The sequence below is a fragment of the Saimiri boliviensis genome, chromosome 6 (genome assembly GCF_048565385.1).
Source record: "Saimiri boliviensis isolate mSaiBol1 chromosome 6, mSaiBol1.pri, whole genome shotgun sequence".
Classification (NCBI taxonomy): domain Eukaryota; kingdom Metazoa; phylum Chordata; class Mammalia; order Primates; family Cebidae; genus Saimiri; species Saimiri boliviensis.
Window position 1 is genome coordinate 84,493,995 of NC_133454.1, and position 16,332 is coordinate 84,510,326.

Genomic DNA, 16,332 nt, shown 5'->3' on the forward strand with positions numbered 1-16,332 from the left:
TGGTAGAAACCTGGGGGATATATGTGGGAATAGGCTTAAGGGTGTTAGACCAGGGAGAAAGGAAGATGTACCTACCAGAGATTGTGGAATCAGTATATTAGCTTGAGCAACTGGCAGAAGGCCTATCAGTTTTCCTGATGAGTTATCCAAAGTATAGGCATTGGATGAAGTAGAATTGTTGAAACTTCCTAGTGTACTCTAGAGGAATGAATCCGGAAGCTTATAATGACAGATAAGGTATTGCAATGGGGTGATCATCTTCAGTTTTATTATCCATCCCTAACTTTATCCCTCAGAAGTATCCCCCTTTATCAAAGTGTTGAAAAATATATTTCAACATTAATTCCTGGAAAGTGAAATACTATGCTGGTCCTCCAGCCAGAGTTAGGAGCTTATGAAATTTAGACAATAAAAAGACTTTGGCCTAGGTTAATCTTTTAATGATAGTTACCTGAACCACACCCATTTTCTGAATGCATAGTTTGAATAAACAGATTCAGCAACTGGCAGAATCCCTTCATCAATTCCTTGATGTTTAGAAAGAGGATCATCATTGTAAGAAGGGTCAAATGGTATCTCCAGGAATTGCCTCATTCTGGCAAAACAGTGAACCAAAAGCAATACTACATTTCTGCATCAGTTGCAGAAATCAGTGCTACTGTCAAATACTTAATAGATGCAGGAGTGATTATTTCCATCACATTGCTGTTCAATTTAATTATATAGTTTTTACATGGGATAAATAGATCCTGAAAATGATGGTGGGAATTACATTCTCAGTGTAATCAGGTGGTTACTCTAGTTGCCACAGCTGTTCCAGATACGGTCTTTTCTTTTAATAAGTCATATTTGATATTTGGCACAGAGCAACTGATCTGGAGAGTTTTTTTTCCCTCCATAACTCTTAGCAAAATTTCTAAGAAGACATGTGTTTACATCTGGCAGGCATCACAATACACTTCCATTGTCTTAGTTCTGGGCTATGTCAAGTCTTTCATTCCCTGTTATAATCCAGTCTGGTCCCATAAGTTATCAAGGTCATCCATTACACTGATGAGATAATGATGAATAGCCCCACTGAGCAAGAAATAACAAATATCCTAGATGCCTTCATAAGAGTGTTAGAAGATGATAAATGAGAAAAATTGCACAAGAATTCAGATATCTGTCATCTCATTGAAGTTTACTAGGGATTCAGTAGTCTAGGACATGTAGAAATATCTCCCCTGAGTTGAGGGATAATAGATATATTTGAAATTCTCTACAGAAAGGGCTCTTTGGATTCTGAAGGCAAATTCATGACTTCTGAGTACTACTGCTCCAAAATACTACTGTAAGGGTGTGGATTTTATGTGCGACCCAGAGCAAGAGAAGCATGTGAAGCAGTTTCTACTTGTGCAAATTACTCTGCCATTTTTCCATCTGACTCCAAAAGAAAATGTCTTTTGCAGATAGAGATCTCCTGCGAAGTCCTAGAAGACCACTACAAGATAATCACAGTGTAAATACATAAAGTTTTGAGACAAAGCCAGACAGCTTTCCTCAGAGAATTATTTTCCTTTCTGTAAAAATGGCTAAATTGTTGTTGCACTTTGGTAGAATTTAAATACTTGGCCACAGGCACTGGATTACCATGTAACCTGCCCGTAATGAACTTGGGGCCCCCTAATTCTCCAGTTCATAAATTTGTTATGTGCAGTAGTTCTCAGTCATCAAGGGGAAGAATTATATGCAATATTAGTTTTGAGTTGCTCCTAAAAGCACAGAACACAAGCTCAGACTTTTATGACACCTATGCCTAATACACCAGTACTTCTTCCCTAATCCATAGTTATGGCTTCATGGGGAATTCCCTATGACCAGCTGACTGGTGTAAAATCAAGGTGTCAGCAGAACTGTTTTTCTGCTATATACTCTAGAGGAGAATTTGTTTCCTTACTTCCTCCAGCTTCTAGAAGCTACTTGCACTCCTTTGCTCATGGTCTTTTTCTTTTTTTGAGAAAAAGAGAAAGACGAGTTGCTCTGATTTATAAATGGTTCTGCCCAATATGCCAATACCTCCTGAAAGTTGATAGCTTAAGCATTATAGGATCACTCAAGGGTGTTTTTTGAAAGGTGGTAGGGGCAGGTAAATCCTACCAGTGAGCAAATCAAGCAGTGAATCAGTTGATCAAGAAAGAGATACCGCGAGTTGAAAGGATCTATACTGATTTATGGTCAGTAGCTAACAGCTTCCTTGGATGCTGTGGGACTTAGAAGGAAAAATATTTAAAAATTGGAGTTTTTAATTGGACAAAGAGTTTTTGGAAGGAGGTTTATGGCCAGCCTTCTAAGAGTGGTAGATATTTGTTTGTCATGTGAATGCTTGCTGTTGTAACCAGGTGTCCCATGTTCTCGGGCTCACTTGCCCCAGGAATGGGGGAAAAGGCCCTGGTGGCCCAGTGAGCTTACCATTCATATAAATATCACAGACCCAAAGAGTTTAGCAGAAAGCGATTTATTAGGCAGAGAGAAAGAGGAAGAGCTACCACGCTGCCATGGGAGGGGAATCTGAAGGGGATATCCACACAGGTAGAGAGGGAAAGACAGCTCTCACATTGTTGTGGGAGGGGATCCAGAGAGGGAAATCCACAGATAAGGTGCAGTTGAGTTTTAACTTTGAAGTTATTCCTGCCCATTCATGCTCTTGTCCAATGAGAGGAGTTCTTTCAAACTTCCTCTGGCATGATTGATCTTTGACTCTGATGCTGTATATGGCTGTCTGGCTCAGAATAGAGGCCCTTCTTCCCAGAGCTTTTCGAGGGCGTTTTTTTTTTTGTTTGTTTGTTTGTTTTTGTTTTTTTGTTTTTTGTTTTTTTAAAAAGAAAGGACCACACCTGGAATTTCTACCTAGCCCTTGCCCTTCGGGAAAGTTCCTGGATGGGAAGGTGGATGGAGGCATGGCGCTGGGAAATTCCTGCCTTTGAAACACAGGCAGTTTTCCTTAACACAGTCCCTCACTGTGATGCTTAATTTTACATGTCAAGTTGGCTGGGCAGTAGTATCCACATATTTGGTCAGACATTAATTTGAATATTTCCTTCAGGGTATTTTTTGGATGAGATTAATATTTAAGTTAATGGACTTTAAGTTAAGTAAATAACCCTCCATAAGGTTCGTGGGCCTCATCCAATCAATGGAAGGCCTTAATAGAACAAAGACTGACCTCCTCTGAGCAAGCAGGAATTCCGCCAGTAGACAGCCTTCAGACTTGAACTGCAATATCAGCTCTTCCTGGGGTCTTCAGCTTGCCAGCCAACCCTGTAGATTTTGGACTTGCTAACTTCCTTAATTTCATCAGCAAGTTCCTTAAAATAAATCTGTCTCTCTATACGTACACACATCCTATTGTTTATGTTTCTCTGAATAATGCTGACTAATATATAATACTTACCAAAGGCCATTCACTGTAAAGAAGGCTCTTGTTGATCAGGTGGACAAAATGATCTCTTTTCTCTTATAGCTGTCAGTCTCGTTCCTTATCTACTCCAGTTCTTATTCCATGGGCTTATGCACACAATAGCTAAGTGTATTAGTCCATTCTCATAATGCTATAAAGAAATACATGAGACTGAGTAATTTATGAAGGAAAGAGGTTTAACTGACTCGAAGTTCCACAGGCTGTATAGGAGGCTTGGCTGGAGAGGTCTCAGGAAATTTACAATCATGGCTAAAGGTGAAGGGGAAGTAAAGCACCTTTTCAGAGGATGGCAGGAAGGAAAAGTGCAAGCAGGTGAAATGCCAGGTGCTTATAAAACCATCAGATCTTGTGAGACTCATTATCACAAGAACCGAATGGGGGAAACCACCCCCATGATCCAGTTACCTCTACCCTTAATCCCAGCCTTGACTTGTTGGGATTATAGGGTTACAACTGAAGATGAAATTTTGGGTGGGGACACAGTCAAACCATATCCTTAAGACAGCAAGAATAGAGATACTATGTATGGGCTAAATACCATGGACTTCTCACTGCAGCTTACCTGGCTTCAGGCCTCTGCTGATTGCCTTGCTTTCCAGTAAGAGAGACCAATGGTGAGCCCTTAATATGGCACCATTCCCTGAGGGAACATTCAGCCAATTGATTGGTGATAGGTTGATTACATTGGACCCTTTCCTTTATGGAAGAGATAGCTTTTGTTCTCACTTATTCTGGATGTGGATTTACCTTCATTGTCTACAGTGCTTCACCATCACCATCCTTGAACTTACTTAATGTCATTTACCATCAGGTTATTATAGGTAATATTGCATCTGATCAAGAAACTAATTTTTCCAAAAATTGTGGCAATGGGCTTATGCCTACAGAGTTTGCTAGTCTTTCCATGAACCTTATCAGTCTACATCAGGCCTGAGAGAATGGTAGAATGACATCTTTAAGACTAAGATGAGGCCCCTGCCAGGTGTAAATATTTTGTGGAGCTAGAGTACTATCCCACAAGATGTGATTTGTTCTTTGAACTAATGACCAGTATGTGGTATTCTCTTCCATTGGTCTAAATACTTGTTTTTGTGCTGATACCATGCTGGTTTTTTTGTTTGTCTGTTTGTTTGTTTTTGAGACAGTCTGGCTTTGTTACCCAGGCTGGAGTGCAGTGGTGTGATCTCAGCTCACTGCAGCCTCTGCTTCCTGGGCCCAAGCCATCCTCCCACCTCAGCCTCCTGAGTAACTGAGACTACTGGTGCATGCCATCATGCCTAGCTAATTTTTTTATGTGTATTTTTTATATAGATGGGGTTTCACCATGTTTCTCAGGCTGATCTTGAACTTGTGAGCTCATGCAATCCATCTGCCTCACTCTCAAAGTGGTGGGATTACAGGCATGAGCCACCGTGCCTGACCCATGCTGTTTTGATTACTATCTATCACTTTCTAATAGATTTTGAAATCAAGTAGTCTGATGCCACCAGCTTTGTTCTTTTTGCTCAAGATTGCTTTGACTACTTGGAGTCTTTTTGTGGTGCCATATGAATTTCAGGATTGTTTTTGCTATTTCTCTGAAAAATGTCATTTTTTTGTTTGTTCCTAAGTATGTATAAAGCAGTTGATTTTTGCATGTTTATCTTGTTTCCTGCTAACTTGATTAACAAATTTATTCTAATAGTTTTTTAGTAGATTTCTTGGGATTTCCTACAAATATGAGATCAGGCTATTTGTGAATAAAGATAGTTTTGCATCTTCATTTCCAATCTGGATGTTTAGGCCTCCTTTTAAAGGTGTTGACAAATTTTAAAAATCACAATTTTCTGAAATGTTGTAAATAAATGGGATCCAAAGTAGCTGTGTTTCATTGCCCTTGCCAACTGTGTTCTTTTTAATACTATTTTTTTTTTTGTGAAACATATATAAGGTAATGTTTTAAAATCCTAATATATCAATTCCAAATAATCATTGAATTTAAAAGGAAATCTATTGCCATTTTTTATTTTAAAAATATATTTTAAAATTGAGGGAAAATCCAGAATGCATATCACACAGGAAAATTCAAATTATTCACTCTGTATTGATATTTAAATTCTTATTAGAAATTTGATATGTAATTTACATATATCATTATTTATATATTTAATTGCCTCATGTTTATTTTTTAATAATTATTTTAAAAGTAGCTCTAAGCCAGTATGGTGGTACATACCTCTAGTCCAAGTTACTCAGGTAACTGATGGCAGGTGGGTCAATTGAGGTGAAGAATTTGAGACTGTAGTGCACTATCAATAGATTGCACCTGTGAATAGCTAGCTGCTGCACTCCAACCTGCACATCATAGCAAGACACCATCTCTAAAAACATAAATTTAAAAAAATGCTCTAGCGTGAGCTATTCCAAAACTCAACTTTGGTACAAATTATAAATAGCATGAAACTAATGAAGTATCTTTATAATTGTCACTAGTGTATTAAAGTCATTACATTAAAAAAATTATTGTGATGGTGTATCTTGAGTCAACCAAATGAGGATTAAAAAATTCTTTTGGACTTTAACATGCCAGAGCATTATTTCTAGGTTCCACTGATGAATACAACAAAGGAAACTTTGTACCTGGTATCTATGGTTTTGTATGTCTACTTTAAATATGGTTTCTTTTTCCTTCTTATATTTTTTAAAGATTTCTTTTGCAAAAATATAGAATGATCATCTAGCTAGCTAAAGCTACCAAAATAGAAAAAAGAAGAAATCAGTGGTAGGATATTGACACCGAAAACAGAGTGTGGATAGTGAACATGTTGTTTCTAACAAGAGGATGAAAATAGAGTTATGTTGACTGAGATGTTCTGCAGTTTTCCATGCCTTTTCATTTTTCATCATTTTTTATTTCATTATATTATATGGAGCTTCATGAAAGAAAACAAAGAGATAAGGAGTTGTAGTTAGGGCTACAAATAAAATTTAATCTTTCTGGATGAGATTTGAGAAGCATCTATGTTGAGAAGCTTAGTTTGGTAATATATTAATTTCCTAAATCTTTGTAATGGTTTCATCAAACTTTTTCTCTAGCATAGCTTTTTTCTGTTATATCATGCATACCCTGGCCATTATATCTATCTAATCATTCAATAGCAAATATTTAGAAAACCAGAGATTTTTAAAATTATTATTTGCCTGAGTAAGACAGCATCATACTGGTAGGATAATCCTATCATGTCTTGTAAAGTAAGCAACTTCAGGATCAGATTTAACACTATTCCTATTAACATGTTAAGTTGGAAATAGTATCCTCTTTTAAGTCCATATGTTTCAATTCTTACTTAAATTAGCAAATAAATAAGTAATCATATTACTGATGGGAATTCCCTCCTTAGCAAAATTGAGAGGAATTTATGTACTAATGCTGGTTTATTTTGCTATTTATTGTTCCTCAGATTCTGATGATAGAATTAACCATGGGCGAATTGCTTATATTTCTTCGAAGAGCTGCTCTATTCCGGATGAGAGTTATGGCTGCTTGTCTTCAAACATTCCTGCATTAGAATTGATGGCTCTATATGTGGCAGCTGCCATGCATGATTATGATCACCCAGGGAGGACAAATGCATTTCTAGTGGCTACAAATGCCCCTCAGGTAGGAAATATTTTTCAGCACCTTTAAAGAGTAATTCCAAAATTTTACAATCATGCTGTGTATCCCTTTATAAATCATTATTTAATTGAATCATATGGTCATTCCATCTGACTTTAAGACCCTACATTTTAATTAAATTGATAATAACACATGGCATTAATGTGATGTGTGCTAGAAAATTAGGGGAAAAATCAGCTTCTTCAACTAGAAAATAGTTTTTGAAATAACTCATTGTTTTGTGAAATTCTAGAGTGCTTACTGTCAGTATTTTTGTCTTTAATCAAACTGACAAAACTCTGACTGTATTTAAGATTTCTGTTCCTCCTGGTTAGGCCCATTGTGTGGCTAGAAAGCTATAATGATTGAGAACTATTAATCTTTTTTTGTTGTTCTCTTTTTTCCCTCAAGATTTGCCTTAATACCAGACCTTAAATCTCTCACCCCTGAATTTTTAGTGTGTGCAAAAATTCTTCTGGTATGTATATACCTCCTGTAACTGATAAGATATAAAATTCCTTTAAGGTCACAATTTGCATGTGGAGGCAAGAGTTCCCAACAAAAGGATACTGTAATTGCAATAGCTTTAAACATTAAAAATTGGAACTAAATACGTGGATTTAAGTAGAATTTAGTGTGGTTGTGGTTTAAGAAGATTTTTGTGTGGTAGCTGCATTTGTTTATGCTGGGGATTCCTGAAATGTCATCTGTGTGTTTCTAATTGCATGCTTTATGAAGAGCAGGTATTTAATGATTGTTGCTGAATTCATCTCACTTCTTCACTTTATCATTCTATGTTTAAACCTTGGCTCTGATCCTCTTATCTTCTGTAGCCATTTTCCATTTTACTTTTTTTTACCTCAATCTCTTTCATATACTCTAACTTTTTTCAATATAGGAGATATATTCTCTTGAATTGTGAGCATATATGTGGGGTGGTGGGAAAGAATGTAGGGAGCAATGAATATATATATGTGTAAGTGGGTATAATGGGTGTGTGTGTTTGTGTGTGTGTGTGTATGTATATGTATGTGTGTAAATGGATTAAAACGGCCATGTGATGAATTTCTCTGATGAGACTTTATTAATACCTCATGATTTCTACAGGTAACTTTCTGATGAATTTAAATCTAGTTATTAGTAGTTGTCCACTTTCTAAGTATTATTTTGGGGAAAAAAAACCTACCTTCTAAGTGGCACATTACTTGCAGTACCATTCTGCAAGAATCAGATGCCCGTTCTCTCGAGAACCTAGCACGTCACAATCTTTGAAAATCCTAGTCCTTTAGTGAATCATAGGCCTGAGGAATAGTGGCATAGTGAAAAAAACACTGGACTTGAGATTAAGTCCTATCTTAGATTTCTGATTTCCCACTTACTAGCTATATGACCTCAAATAAAGGTTTATTCCTCTGAAACTAAAAATAGTTTTCTGATATGATTAAAGAGGTAACATATGGAAGGTTTTATACTGTTTCAGATAGCATGAGAAGCTCCTGAATCAGAAATTACGTGGGTAGAAATTATTTACTGTTCTAGTCCATTCTCTGTTGTTTTTGTTTGTTTGTTTTGTTTTGATTTTTGAGATGGATCTCGCTCTGTTGTCCAGACTGGAGTGCAGTGGCTCGATCTCAGCTCACTGCAACCTCCACCTCCTGGAGTCAAGTGATTCTCCTGCTTCAGCCTCCCAAGTAGCTGGGATTACAGGCACCCACCACCATTCCTGGCTAATTTTTGTATTTGTAGTAAAGATGGGGTTTCACTGTGTTGACCAGGCTGGTCCCAAATTTCCTGACCTCAGGTGATCCATCTGCCCCAGCCTACCAAAGTGCTGGGATTAAAGGCGTGAGCTACCATGCTGGCTCACTCTGTTTTTATTACTGCTTTCATTTGCTTAAAGTATATCCTCTTTCAAGGATGTTACAAATGAGTGAATTCCAAAGTTAACTCTCTCACATGAAGATAATTTAAAACAATGATATGTGAATACAACTTAAACAAGTTGGGTACCCAACTGTTGTCCTTATCAAAATACAATCATGAAGTCTGAACATAATATCAGTAATCATGTTATTTCCAACTTCTCATTGTTAAGAATTTCCATTAGATGAAGCAATAGGAAGTGCTAGCATAGAAAGGAGATTGATTAGAGAGTTCACCTGTGAAAATGTCTAGCCTCTTACTTAGCCTTATTGCTTGTTCTCTGCTCTCCTTCAGTCTATTCTCAACACATAGCCAGAATGTGACCCTGTTTAAGTGTGTTACATCACTCTGTTCCAGATGCTTCGGTTGGGTGCTGTGGCTTACACCTGTAATCTCAATGCTTTGGGAGGCTGAGACAGAAGGATCTCTTGAGCCCAGGAGTTTGAGACCAACCAAATGGGCAACATTTGAGACTCTGTTTCAAAACAATAAAAACAAAAAAGTAAACTCTCCAATGGCCTTCACCTTACTCCTAGTAAATGACAGTCATAAAATATTCCGCAAGGCCCTGCATTATTAGCCTCATTAAGTCTCTCTCTCTCTCTCTCTCTCTCTCTCTCTCTCTCTTTTAACTTACTCAAGTGTAGTCTCACTGGCTTCCTTGCTAATACCATCTCTGTCCTAGGAACACTCCCTTTCTGAGAGTGTTTGTACTTTCTGTTTTTCCTGTCCAGAGGACTTTTTCTTTAGATATGCATATGCTCATTTTGTCACCTCCTTCCATCTGAAATTTCAAAATCCCTTCCTTATACTGTTATGCTCCTTCTCTGCTTTTTTTTCATAGCAGTGATCATTTAAGATACTATATATTTTATTTATGTACTTTGTTTTTTATATGTATCTCCTCAAAGGAATATACAGTTCTGCAAGGGAAGGGATTTTTGTCTCCTTTATTCCATGCTACCTAGAATAGTGCTTGACATACAAAAAGCTTTCAGTAAATATTTGTTGAATGTTGAAGGATGTCTGAATTCTTCGCTCTGTGGTACTCCTAGGTTTTCTGAAATACGTTCTGTGCTTCCCAAAGTAATGAAGTTTATGAGGCCTTCTTCTACTAGCACCTGTGAGATAAGGACTCTTGTAAAAGTCTATGGCTTAATGTGGTTAAGTAACAAAGTAACTTCTTTCATCTTCTGAAACTCAGTGGGTCTAGTAAGGCCATAATTAATAAAAGATACTATAGTTCCAGTGTATTATAGACAGTAGCATATAATACCACCAACTGGCTCAAACATTCCTCTTCATTCTCATAGTAAGGAGTGTGTGCTAGAAAGATACAGGAGAATTCTTGCCATGAAAGAAGGTGACGCATATAGTCAAGTATATCCTAGAGGAAAGTCAGAATTAATAAGATTCTAAGAGATTTCTGAGCTATTTCCAAATGAAAAGTTGGCTGAAAGATGGAGGTTAGTGCTTGAGATAGTAAAATTTCTAGAATATTTTGATGAGACTAGGAAAAAGGAAACAAAATTTTAAATTGAGATTTGTATATCTGTTTTGTCTCCTAAAATATGGGTTAAGATCACTAAACACATGTATCTGTTTCCCCTTCTTCCTGGGAATGCATTAAAATGATAGTAAGGTATGAAGTTCATTACAACAGAGAGGAGTAAGAGGAGGAAGGATATTATCACCAGCAGATAAAAAAATTTATAACATTTCTGGAAAATGAAAAATGGATGAATATTGACAGGTAAAACAAAAGTACCCAGCATAGGTGGAACCCCAGAGAGACTTCTATTACCATTTGCTCCTGTTTGTTCTCCCTATGCACACACATACTTTTAAGCAGAGTGATTATAACCCTATGTTTACCTCCAGGCAGAAAACTCATCTCTTAGATATTGAAGGAAACTGCCTGGAGAGAGTAAGAGTTACTAGAGTGGGTGTTAGTAGTCCAAAGTAAATTTTTTGCATTCTGAACATCTAAAAGCTGGCACCCCAGTTATTTTAAAGCAAAACTTGCTAGGTAACAAACCCTATCCACATTTACGTATTTCCCTCTCATTCATCCCAAGGGGAGCGACTCCACAATAAAACATACATAACAGCAGAGAGAAATTACAACTGCAATCTATAATTCATTTATTTATATATACAGATAATCAAAGATCATCAGACACGGCATTAACCAGAAGCTTGGAAAGAAAAGGCTAAGATGGAAAGAATAACTGACCACAGGGGGAATCTAGGGAATAGAGAATCATCTAATTATTTTTTTTTAATATATTCTCAAAGAATTTGAAAAATACTGCATCCATAAAGTAAGAACAGGAAACTATGAAAAAGAAACATCAGAGAACAAGTTAGGCTCTTAGAAACTAAAAATATTACTGCAGAAAATTTTAATAATTCAATATAAGCATTGGTAGTAAAAGTCCAGGTCATCTCTCCTAGAACATAGACCAGGAAGATAAAAAGATAGGGAAGGAGAAGATAAGACAAATGGGACTAGGTCAAGATGTGACTAGTGGAAGTTCTAAAAAGTAGGGAGTCTTTGGATTGAAAGAGCTCACTAAGTGCCAGGAAAGTTGAAGAGAGAGAAAAAAATCTCAAACCCCACACATAGCACGTCATGAAAAAATTTCAGAACACCAGATATTTTATTTTTAAAAATAAAAGAATTCCTTAGAAGATGAAAATAATACATCTATAAAAGAACAAAAATTCAACTGTCATTGTATTTTAGCAACAATAGATGCTAGACAATACTAAAATGAAGTCTCTAAAATTCTAAGGGATTTTATTCATTCATTTATTTGTTCATGTATTTATTGGGTGCATATTGTGGGATAGGCACTATTTAGGCATTGTTACATTAAATAAAACATGGGTAATATCTTGCCCTTCATCGAACTTACATTCTAGTAAAGCAAGAAAATAAATAAATAATGTGTGTGTAAGCAAAAGAGAGAGCAGAGCAAGAGAGAGAGAGAGAGAGAGACAGAGAAAGATATGATTATGACTTTAGAGCTAGGAGTGCTGGCATAAGAGTATTATTTTCAAGTTAGAGTTCTGTATTCAGCTAAGCTGCCATTTTACATAAGAGCAAAATAAAGAAATTCTCAGATATGCAGTGATTTTAAGCAATCACATCTTGACCATCCTGAGAAAGTTATTTTAAAATGTATTTTATCAAAACAAGGGTGGTAACTAAGATAAAGGAAGATAAGGGATTATTAGAAATTTTAGAACTGATATGGTATGTCTCTCTGTCCCCACCCAAATCTGTTCTCAAATTTTAATCCCTACATGTCAAGAGAGGACCCTGGCAAAAGGTGGTTAGATCCTGGGGCTGGGTTCTCCCGTGTTGTTCTCGTGATAGTAAGGGAGTTGTCATGAGGTGTGATGGTTTAAAAGTGGTAGTTTCCCCTTTGTGCTCCTGGGGCCTCTCTTGCCTCTTCCTTGCCTTCCACCGTGAATGTAAATTTCCTGAGGCTTTTACAGCCCTGTGGAACTGTGAGTCAATTAAACCTCTTTTGTTTATAAATTACCCAGTCTCAGGTATTATCTTTATAGCGTGTAAACACAGAAAAGAACAAACTGAGAACTTCAGGGTAAAAGAATCCTGAGATGACAGTTGTTCATCAAGACTATTTCTTTACAAAACTAGCTGCTTTGTTTTCTGTAGCACCTTATTTGTCTACTCTCTCTCTACTGGATTTTTTGAATTGGGAATATTATTTTTTAAATGAACAATTCTTCTTAATCTTTTTCACTTGAAGTACTTTTTTAGTCATTAGATAATGAGTATGACCTCGATTTTTGTTAATGTTTCCTCCTGTTTCTTACATTTTAAAAGGGGACATTTGCTCAGATTAGTCAGACTCATCCTTTGTATGATTTAAGTCTTTCTTATGTCTGAAGGGTTTGCTCCTTTTGCTCTTATTTATTTAAAAATGTTACTATTTGTTAAGATTCTGTCAGTTTGTATTAAACCTCTTCTCAGATCTTTCCAACTCAGAGGATGAAAAGTGAGGTTTATGACCAACTAATTTGCTTTCCCAAAGTACTGATGTATTTGTTGTAGAGAGAAGGATCTAGAAAAAGCAGGTAACAAGATGCTTTAGCTCAAAGTCAAAGGATGTTAGTTTATTGCAGCTCCAAATGAGCTGGGGCCCTGTTTTTCTTCTCTACTTCTAAGAGCCCATAGTAAGAGCTGAGGCTTCATGATCTGCTTGCTTGAAATGTTTTTCTTATTCAGTTTAAACTTGGTCTGCTGCTCTATGTGCTACCTTCTAGTGTTCTTCTAAAGTAGAATTGACATTTGCTTCCTACTTACTGCTTCATGATTCTTTCTTGCCTCCTGCTCACCTTTGCGCTTGTGAGTCTACTGAGGTCCAGCAGGGAACCCCTTCCACTTAACTCTTCAGATAGGTTTCTCCTTCTTATGCAGTGACTTGGTTGGCTTTTCTCAATCCATTCTCATTTTCACCATGTCTTTGAAGTTTTCAGTATTGTGAATATATGTAGATTCTAAAACTGATTCCTACTGTTTTTCCCCATTTTGTATTTCTTGGCAATTTCAAAGGGTAATTTGAATGGTGAAGGAATTCTGAACTTACTCATTTTTAAAACTGATCTTGCTAGCAGTGAGTTTATTAAGTCAGCTAGCTTCACAGGGCACTCATTGTACATTGTGTTTTATTGAGCCTGGAATTGAATTACTTTCTCCTGAACAGACAGAGCTGTTTTCTTTTCATTTTTTTAAAAATGCACTTTTATATTTGTACTACCATTATTTTATAAAAACCTTAATAACCAGCTGAATCTCTTTCTTGCAAATAGGACATAAATCCCCAGCCTTCTTTAGTCTTCTGGCACAGTGAAAACAAGTGACAAGATGGCCTGTCCTCCCATGAATAATGTTCCCATCTCGTGGTCTTTTCTCACATAAGCTACATGGCTTCAAAAGATTCTGGCAATCCTCCGTGTTTTCTGTGTCTGTTCTCTGTTCAGAAAGGTTATCTAACTGTTCTCCCATGCTTGAGATGGTCTCTTGGCTTTCAGAACTGTGAGCCAAATCCAAGAATTCCACTGAGTTGCAGGGATCTAAAAGTTTGGAGTTTTCTTTTTTTACGTACACATCTTTAGGTCTAATGGCAGGAGCCGAAATGGTTCTTCGACAATCAGGCACATCAATTCCTTCATTTTCCTTTTCAGGTATGGCAGTGATGTCAGATGTGGAGAGAGAATGGGTTAGCTTTGAACAATCTGAATACCAATCCTTCCTCAAGGCCCAACAACGAAAACAGTACCTCTTGCTTGGAGAGTTAAATTTCTTGCATTCAGTACACTGCCACTCATTCTCAGAGGTAACTTCTACATCAGTATCATCATGTAAGAACTTAGAGTCATCAAGATCTTCATTTTTCTCCACTTCAATCACCTTTTTGTCACTTATTTTCCCTACTTCATCTCTTGGTTGTTCAGTATCAGCAGCTTCGACTTTTATTCCAACACCTAACTGCTCTGATACTGATTCATTCAAAAACCACAAGTCATCTGTAGTATCTGAAACACTAGCAGTACCCACATCCTGATTTGTCTGTAAATCAGTTGAGCCACTACTTCTAGGTGTATAGTTGTTTCTCAAGTTTCCTAAAAACGACCAAGGTAGGCCAGCTACATCCCACTCCTCAAATCCAAGGTCCAGCCTAGATGTCTCATCTTGGGTTAAATTTTCTATTAAGTCTTCATCTTCTCTAGAATTTATGCATTTATGCTGTGAGGTAGGCAGTGTGGGGATATCATCTTCTGCAGTTCTTCTCCTGGAAGCGGAACTTTCTGCTGCACTTTGCTTCAGTTGGTCTTGACTTGGAATATCCATGCTGTGATCCTGTGTGAGAGCGAGAGTCTGAGCCGCATCTGTAGTAGCAGTGGCTAAAGTGACAAGATTCTTTCTTAGCATATCATAGAGAGGGCTTGGGTCTTTCACGGAGAAGCTCTGACATCCCAGTAGTTCTCCCAAAAGATCTCCACCACAATATACCATATGCTGTTTCTGCTAATCATAAAGCTGCTTCACCATTATGTACTGACCTAAATAGTGCATGACCTGTTTAACAGTGAACATTTCATCTTGTGCACCTGCTGCATGCAAAATCTTTAGAAGTGGCAGTTTTGGTCATACCTGATTGGTTTGTCCAGGAGAGATCCTACAAGCACTGTCAGATGTTGAACACTGGGCAGAGGTGGAAAATGATGTCATTTTGGCAGTGAAGAAACTGCAGTCTGTTGGTAAAACTTACGGCAGCTCCATGAATCTCTCCCCGTTGAGCCCCAGAGCTGTTTTCATAGTTAAAACTTTGTCACATTTGAGCATGAATTAGTCAAATCATTACTAAATGTAAATGGATTCCTTGGGGAGTCTTTGAAGCTTACCCTTTGTCTTTGGGATTTATAATGTTTAGAAGTTGTATTATGGGTGGTATGAAATGCCTTTATATGACCCACTGCAAAGTTTAAATCATAGCATTGCTTACATAAAATTAAATAGTGTAAAAAATAATCACTTGGTGTTATGCATCTGTGCTTAAATCTAGCCTATAGCTAATTTTCACAAATAAGTAGAGCTATTTAATTAAGCTCTCAGAATGTGTATCCTACCTGAGATCTCATTCTATCTGTCCTTCTTTATCGTTACATAATAGGTGCCATGAAAACAGGGATAGGGTTTTAATTTTTATCCCTGGCCTTTAACACAATTTGGCTGTAGAAGTTCTTCTAGTAATTATTATACTTGTTTAATAGTTTAAAGAATTGCTTAATTTTTAGAGGTGGAAGAGGTTTTAGAAATTCCCTACTCCACTGATTCTGAGTCTGTATTCCAAAGTCCTAGAGTACCGAGGAGGCACCTCAGGGTCTTCCACTGAAGTGTGGAAAAAATTAGTAGTTCCACACAATTAGGACCAGAGGATTTGTGTTTTTATATGTTCCATAGTTCTGTTTTACTCCCAGGCACTAAGTGAGGATGGGAATCCAGGATATGTCCATCTCAGACAGGCAGGTCTCTCACACTGGACAGTACGCCTGCTTCCTCTTCTTTAGTCACCATCTCCATTGACTCCAGAATGACTAAACAACAGAAATGTATTTTGAAACCTGCTCTAGATCCCTAATGACTTTATTCATAGAAGTTTATCTGAGAAGGTTTTCTGATTAAATGAAATAGACTTCAAAATATCAACTTTACATCTCTTGGGAGGCAGCACAGTATCTGCAAAAATAAACTTTGAAGATAAATAACCCT

General features: G+C 37.0%; 1 protein-coding gene and 1 pseudogene across 2 annotated transcripts in view; one reads left to right on the forward strand and one right to left on the reverse strand.

Moving 5' to 3' along the window:
* PDE3B (phosphodiesterase 3B) overlaps positions 1-16,332 on the forward strand; it is a 237,028-nt gene that overhangs the window by 173,417 nt on the left and 47,279 nt on the right. For both annotated transcript variants that reach the window (XM_074401124.1, XM_039471383.2), the window contains exon 12: positions 6,901-7,100. In XM_074401124.1, the coding sequence (XP_074257225.1) occupies positions 6,901-7,100 (200 nt within the window). The remainder of the gene's footprint in view (positions 1-6,900; positions 7,101-16,332) is intronic.
* Positions 13,724-15,395, reverse strand: LOC101036987 (protein Mdm4 pseudogene; annotated as a pseudogene).